The sequence below is a fragment of the Squalius cephalus genome, assembly GCF_949319135.1.
Source record: "Squalius cephalus genome assembly, chromosome: 16".
Taxonomy (NCBI): Eukaryota; Metazoa; Chordata; class Actinopteri; order Cypriniformes; family Leuciscidae; genus Squalius; species Squalius cephalus.
Window position 1 is genome coordinate 512,501 of NC_137137.1, and position 7,500 is coordinate 520,000.

At 43.1% G+C, this 7,500-nt stretch overlaps 1 protein-coding gene across 1 annotated transcript in view; it reads left to right on the top strand.

Annotated features, from left to right (window-relative positions):
* The window catches only part of sncaip (synuclein, alpha interacting protein), a 13,081-nt gene that overhangs the window by 2,100 nt on the left and 3,481 nt on the right, over positions 1-7,500 (top strand). Inside the window, exons 4-7 of the mRNA XM_079896526.1 lie at positions 2,692-3,350; positions 4,323-4,502; positions 5,243-5,356; positions 6,072-6,197. Coding sequence (XP_079752652.1) covers positions 2,692-3,350; positions 4,323-4,502; positions 5,243-5,356; positions 6,072-6,197 — 1,079 coding nt within the window. The remainder of the gene's footprint in view (positions 1-2,691; positions 3,351-4,322; positions 4,503-5,242; positions 5,357-6,071; positions 6,198-7,500) is intronic.

Consider the following 7,500-nt stretch of genomic DNA (forward strand, 5'->3'; position numbering starts at 1 on the left):
AACTATATTTAATTACACAAATATACTTTATGTATTTAATCTCACTTTATTAACCAATGTCTTTGCTGCTGACCTTCAGTGATCTAATTCAACCATACTGAGCAAATACTCTAGATTTAGAAATAAGAGTGTTGAACTTCCTTTTTCTGTCTCCTATTGTTCTTTAATCCAGAATAACAGAAGCTGAAAGGTTTATTTGAGTAGCGCCCTCTACCGTACTCTACTGTACTCTACCTCTACTGTACTCTACTGTACTCTACCTCTACTGTACTGTACTGTACTCTACTGTACTCTACCTCTACTGTACTGTACTGTACTCTACCTCTACTGTACTGTACTCTACTGTACTCTACTCTACCTCTACTGTACTCTACTGTACTCTACTCTACCTCTACTGTACTCTACTGTACTCTACCTCTACTATACTTTACCTCTACTGTACTCTACTCTACCTCTACTGTACTCTACCTCTACTGTACTGTACTGTACTCTACTGTACTCTACTCTACCTCTACTGTACTCTACCTCTACTGTACTCTACCTCTACTGTACTCTACTCTACCTCTACTGTACTCTACTGTACTCTACCTCTACTGTACTCTACTGTACTCTACCTCTACTGTACTCTACTCTACCTCTACTGTACTCTACTGTACTCTACTCTACCTCTACTGTACTGTACTGTACTGTACTGTACTCTACTGTACTCTACCTCTACTGTACTCTACTGTACTCTACCTCTACTGTACTGTACTGTACTCTACTGTACTCTACTCTACCTCTACTGTACTCTACTGTACTCTACTGTACTCTACCTCTACTGTACTCTACTGTACTCTACCTCTACTGTACTCTACCTCTACTGTACTCTACTCTACCTCTACTGTACTCTACCTCTACTGTACTGTACTGTACTCTACTGTACTCTACTCTACCTCTACTGTATTCTACCTCTACTGTACTCTACTGTACTCTACCTCTACTGTACTCTACTCTACCTCTACTGTACTCTACCTCTACTGTACTGTACTCTACTGTACTGTACTGTACTCTACTGTACTCTACTCCACCTCTACTGTACTCTACTGTACTCTACCTCTACTGTACTGTACTCTACTGTACTATACCTCTACTGTACTCTACTGTACTGTACTCTACCTCTACTGTACTGTACTCTACTGTACTATGCCTCTACTGTACTCTACTGTACGGCACTATACCTCTACTGTACTCTACTGTACTGTACTGTACTGTACTCTACTGTACTCCACTCTACCTCTACTGTACTATACTGTACTCTACCTCTACTGTACTGTACTCTACTGTACTCTACATCTACTGTACTGTACTCTACTGTACTGTACTGTACTCTACTGTACTCTACTCTACCTCTACTGTACTCTACTGTACTATACCTCTACTGTACTGTACTCTACTGTACTCTACCTCTACTGTACTGTACTGTACTCTACTGTACTATACCTCTACTGTACTCTACTGTACTATACCTCTACTGTACTCTACTGTACTGTACTCTACCTCTACCTCTACTGTACTCTACCTCTACTGTACTCTACTGTACTCTATCTCTACTGTACTCTACCTCTACTGTACTCTACTGTACTCTACCTCCACTGTACTGTACTCTACCTTTACTGTACTCTACTGTACTCTATCTCTACTGTCCTCTACTGTACTGTACTCTACCTCTACTGTACTCTACCTCTACTGTACTGTACTGTACTCTACCTCCACTGTACTCTACTCTACTGTACTCTACTGTACTCTACCTCTACTGTACTCTACTGTACAGGAGTAAATATGCATTTCCTTCAGTCTGAGGATTATTCTCTTCACTTCTGGTGTGAAAGGGCCTTTACATTTACCAAAAATAGAACTTTTTTGTTGTTGTTATTAAAAAACAAACAAGCAAGCCCAGCCCAGGTGAGAAAAAGTAATGCAAAAGTAATGTAACGCATTACTTTCTATACAAACTAAGTAATGCAATTAGTTACTTTTTTGGGGGAGTAACGCAATATTGTAATGCATTACGTTTAAAGTAACTTTCCCCAACACTGAATACCGTGCTACTTTTGGCCCTTAATGCGAGACAGCTTTGGTCTAGCTCAGAGGCCTAAAGTTGGAGATATAACACTGTCAAACTTCATCTGCATACTCGCATTTATTATCACCGAGCTCTAATCTGCTGAATGCAACTATAAGGCATGAAGATATTAAGATTAAGGCATATATTACCGCTATGCAAATGAAATTGACGACAAAAAAACAACAAAAAACTGAAGTGTAAAGTTTCGCTCTAAGTTTGACTTGTTTCCCAGCATCAGCTGGGGTCGTAATGCGGCGTCTCCTCCATTTATCAAAGTAACACCGCACAAAACCTGTCAGTGACGTCACCATCATGTCTCTCGCGCCTCTCTTGACTCACCAAATGCACGGTTTTGTATTTGATTGTGCCGTTTAAAAAAAAAAAATCAACTATTACTCAAAATTCAAATTTTTATTTGAGAGGCAATTAGGAAAAAAGAGGAAATAGGAAATTAGGAATTGATTAGAATCGGTATCGATAAGCAAAATTGAAATGGGAATCGTTAAAATTCAAACGATGCCCAACCCTAATTGAGAGGCATTATTGTGTGTGAGTCTATCAGATACATTTGACTTGTTTTCCAGCTCCGGCCATCAACTGGGGTCGTAACGCGGCGTCACACGGCGGAGCGGGAAACAAACCCACCGGAATCGCCGACGTCTACAGCAAATTCAGGCCCGTCAAACGCGTGTCCCCCCTCAAACACCAGCCGGAGGAGACCGAAGCCGAGCCGAACGTGGACCGGAGCAAAGAGGATTCTCCCTGCGCCGGCAAGAGCAAAACCCTGGGGAACGGCGCTCTGTTCGGGGAGCTGGAGCACTACGACCTGGACATGGACGAGATCCTCGACGTGCCGTATATCAATAAACCCAGTCAGCAGACGTCGACGCTTCCCCGCGTGGCTTCAGAGAAGAGGAGCGTCAGAGGAGCCACGCTTTCCCACTCCGAGAGCCTGAGCGCCGGGAACCAGTTCTGTGTGCTGGCGCCCGTCAACTGGCCCGACATCAGGAAGACCAAGTCTATGGATCTCAGGGCTCAGAGCGCGGGATTCGAGCTCAGTCACGGGTCAGACGCGGATAAGCCCCGACTCTTCCCGGATAAACCCGGAGCCGACGGCGGGGAGACGGCGTTCCCGATTCAGGGAGCCAGAGGCACGAGGGGAGCGTTCGGAGACGGAGACGAAGAAGCCAAGAAGACGCAGAACATCCTGAACATCGTGAGAGAGGGGCAGATCTCACTGCTGGTAAGAGTTCTCCATCATTTATAGTCAGGGTTTAAAATGAACACCTTCACATGTGGGTAAAAATCAGCTGTCAAATCACTAGCCAATTTGGCGTGTTGTTATATTTACTCACTTTACTGGGGAAGTTCGTGTAGCCAAATCTGCCCATTATTTATAGTTTATTAAATCTAGTTTTGCTTTAGTTTACATGAACACGAACCAAACTCTTCCAGTCTCAGATAAACTACAGTGTTTGAGGGCGGAGCTAAGTGCTCTTGTTCAGCCAATGGGCTCACATTATGCAAATTAGATACAAACCTATTGAGGGAATGCATTGCCCGCAGGAACCCTGAGTGGCAGAAGAGACACTGAGGGACGGGATTTAATAGAGGAAACTGTGAAAACACGAGTAAAACAAATGATTATCAGTTTAAACTAAAGGTTTGGACTCGATATAGTGTTTCTTACAACTTACCAAAAATCCAGTGATCATGGACATTGACATGCCGCCAGAAATCGTGTTTCCTGACATTTATATGAGCCTGATTCCAACGCCGGGGAAATACATAAAGCAAATTAGTCTGTGAACGCTTTATATAAATACAATATAGGTCTAAATCCATGTGATCAATATTATATATATATATTTTCATATTGTCCAGCCCTAAAACTTGTGTAGTTTTTGTCATTGTTTATTTAAAAACGTCCAATTATGCAGAATATTTGATGGTAAATATGATGAGTTGTCAGTACAATATATAACTATACAATATATAGGGTGTGATTTTACCCAAAATTCAGCATATTTACACACAATAATATCTGCAAATCCACCGTTCTCTGCCTGGATCCTGATGTTTCTGTGAATCACAGCGAATCCATTTGCTTCTCTGTTCTGTAGCTTTGGTCAGTCTGTAAAAACATACCTCAGATTTCTAGTCAAATCTAGTGGTCCAGTCAATCTTGAATAACCCGTGGTGTGTGTCATTGCAGCCTCACATCGCGGCGGAGAACCTGGAGCGTATCCGGGACGAGGACGGGAATAACCTCCTGCACGTGTGTGCGTCTCAGGGTCACGCCGACTGCCTGCAACACCTGACCTCGCTCATGGGCGAAGACTGCCTGAACGAGCGCAACACACACCAGCTCACGCCCGCGGGCCTCGCCGTACGGGTACGTCTGTAGCGCAGCGAAGTGTCGGACTCCTCGACTGCTAGTGGTGCAACGGATCACAGAACTCACGGATCGGATCGTTTACTGTTTTTGAGTCACGGATCGGATCAGCAAAAAAATAAAAAATTAAAAAAAAAAAAAAAATGGGGGGGGGGGATGACTTTGCTGTTCATTTATTACTTAAAGTTCACTTGAAGTTCTTCGATATCACATCAAAAACTACTAGCCTAACTGATAAAGTACAAACATTATTAAAAACAAGTGAACAGTCAGTGATAAAATAAGAACAAATACACAAATTACAAGCAGAGATGAACACTAAATAACAAAGTTAAAGTTTAACAGTAGTGTTCAGGTACAGAAATTAATAATTAAGCCTAAATGTAAAATAACACTATTTGTTAACTGTAGAAATTAAATATTTTCATCTTTGTTAAAGCTGTATTCAGTTGTTTTGTCAACATTAATGACAGACGACAGCAGGAATATTAGGCTACTGTCACTTTAAGACCGAATAAACTGACAAACATCCGGTTTCTTTCTCAACTCTCCACTGATGACAGAACTTTCATTCTGTGATGTTTAGCAGTTAATCCGCGAATCACATGCGTGCCGAACCGTGGGTCAGCTGATCCGTACGCATCACGATCACCTGCGATCCGTCGCACCCCTACTGACTCTACTAGTGAACTACTAAACGATAAACATGCGAAACAGCCTGAACTTGTGTGTGTGTGTAGAACGGTCACCTGGAGTGTGTGCGCTGGATGGTGAGTGAAACCGAAGCCATCGCCGAGCTCAGCTGCACTCGAGAGCATCCCAGCCTCATCCATTACGCCGCGCGACACGGACAGGTGAGACTCCGCCCACACGCACAGGTGCGCTCGCGGTCACGTGACTAACCGCGCGCACACTAGGCCTAACATTAGCACACCAGCGCTGCACGATTAATCGCAATTTACATGTAATCACCCCGAGTTGGCTCATCCCGATACTGAACTGGTAAAGGCTGAGATCATTAGTTATGTGCAGCGTGTCAGTGCCGTACGGCTCAGGAAACACGGCTCACTCTGAAAGCACTGCGAGTTCGAGTCGCTTATAACGAGCATTTGAAAAAGCAACACGAGTCAAACATCTTTCCAGACATGAGACGCGTTTATGAACCTCTAGTCCAACAACAGACGACATTAATAACACGCTTTTCCTCCAGACTCACTTCATGAGGACAGCTGAGCTCCTGTGAGACGACGAGCTTCTGGCACAGAATAAGGCAGTCGTGTGTTTATTACTCATGATTAATCAAAGCGTTTCAGTCTTCTGTTTATTCAGAGACCGAGAGTGTGATGCTCATAGGGGTTTCCTGTGTGTGTGTGTGTGTGTGTGTGTGTGTGTGTGTGTGTGTGAGACGCCCTCTGGTGTTCAGATGGAGCGTTTACTACCGATCAGCCGCTGCACTGACAAACTGTGCATAAAATAATCGCAGCCTTTGCCGAATCGCGTGCGGTTTCACTGTGATTAATCGTGCAGCTCTAACACACACACACACACACACACACACATGTGTTTCAGGAGCGGGTCCTGCTGTGGCTCCTGCAGTTCATGCAAGAACAGGCCATTTCTCTGGACGAAGTGGATCAGAACGGGAACACGGCGGTTCACGTGGCGGCTCAGTTTGGACATCTCAGCTGCGTTCAGGTGCTCACTTCATCTGGGATGCACTCGAGTCTCCTTCACTTATACAGCGCTTTCACAATACTGACGTTTCACAGCAGCTTTACTGTGATAACAGGAGATTACAGTAACAGAGAGTGTTCAGGCTTTACAGCAGATCTAGAATAAAGTTATTGTCCAGATAAAGTTAGTTTTGATTGATTCACTTCCGTTGTAAAGATCATTAGTTATTAACTTAGCGGCCGCTAACACACACCGTTCTCACAGGAAACAGAAACTTTAATGTGTTCTGGACGTTCATTCACACACAACAGTGTTTGAGGCTCGAGAACACACTCTGAAATAGATTTCAAGGTGCAAGCGTTGATTTTTTAGAAAAGCGTGATCATCTCCGTGTAAACTTCAAAAATGTGAATCTGTGTAACTCTGACGGCGCACATGCGTATCACGTGTTCAGTCTATAGATATGAGCGTTTGAATATATATGTGCGCAGGCGTGTAGTCTTACTCAAATTACAAATTAATTGTCTGGCCAGTAAGAACGAGAGACAGGAAGTGGCTCTCCTTCCCATTTCCTGTTGCTGTTCCTGTAGTGCTGAAAGACGTTCCGGTCTGGCTTGTTTTGTTCGGTTACAGACAGAAAGAAAAACACTGGTTCTCATTCACTAACCACACGTCACACAAATGCGCAGAATCTGCCTGTGAATGTTTCCACAAACAGTCGAGTCTCCTTTATTAAAATAGCGCTTTTTACAACACAGAGAGTTTCACAGCAGCTTTACTGAGATAACAGGAGAATAATGCAACAAAGTTTGTTTCCAGAAGAAAATACCATCACAGTCCAGCTTAAGTAAGTTCAGTGATGGTTCATTTCTGATTTTAAAAAGTTATTAATTTAGTTTGTTTATATATATTGTTCTGCAGGGCTCGATTAACGCTTGTCCAGGACAAGTGGATTTTTTGAAGGGCGAGTGAAAGAGAATTGTACTTGCCCGACCAGACAGTCAGCCTGATTAAAACATCAATAACAAAAAATAACTCGGGATTCACCAAAACGCGAGAATGATTCTGCATAGTGTAAGTGGCGATTGATAGTGATTAATATATGATGTAATGCACTGCCGGTAACAGGGTTGTGCTGTTGAGGCTCTCACTGCTCTCGAGGAGAAATGGAAACAAATGAGTGTAACTCACACAAAGAAACTTACATTTATTTATAAAATATTTTTAACCCCAACTGATCAAGCTAAAGACGACAAGAAACCCAAACTCCATCAAAGATTAGGTCACACTTTAGTTTAGGGTCCAATTCTCATTATTAACTACG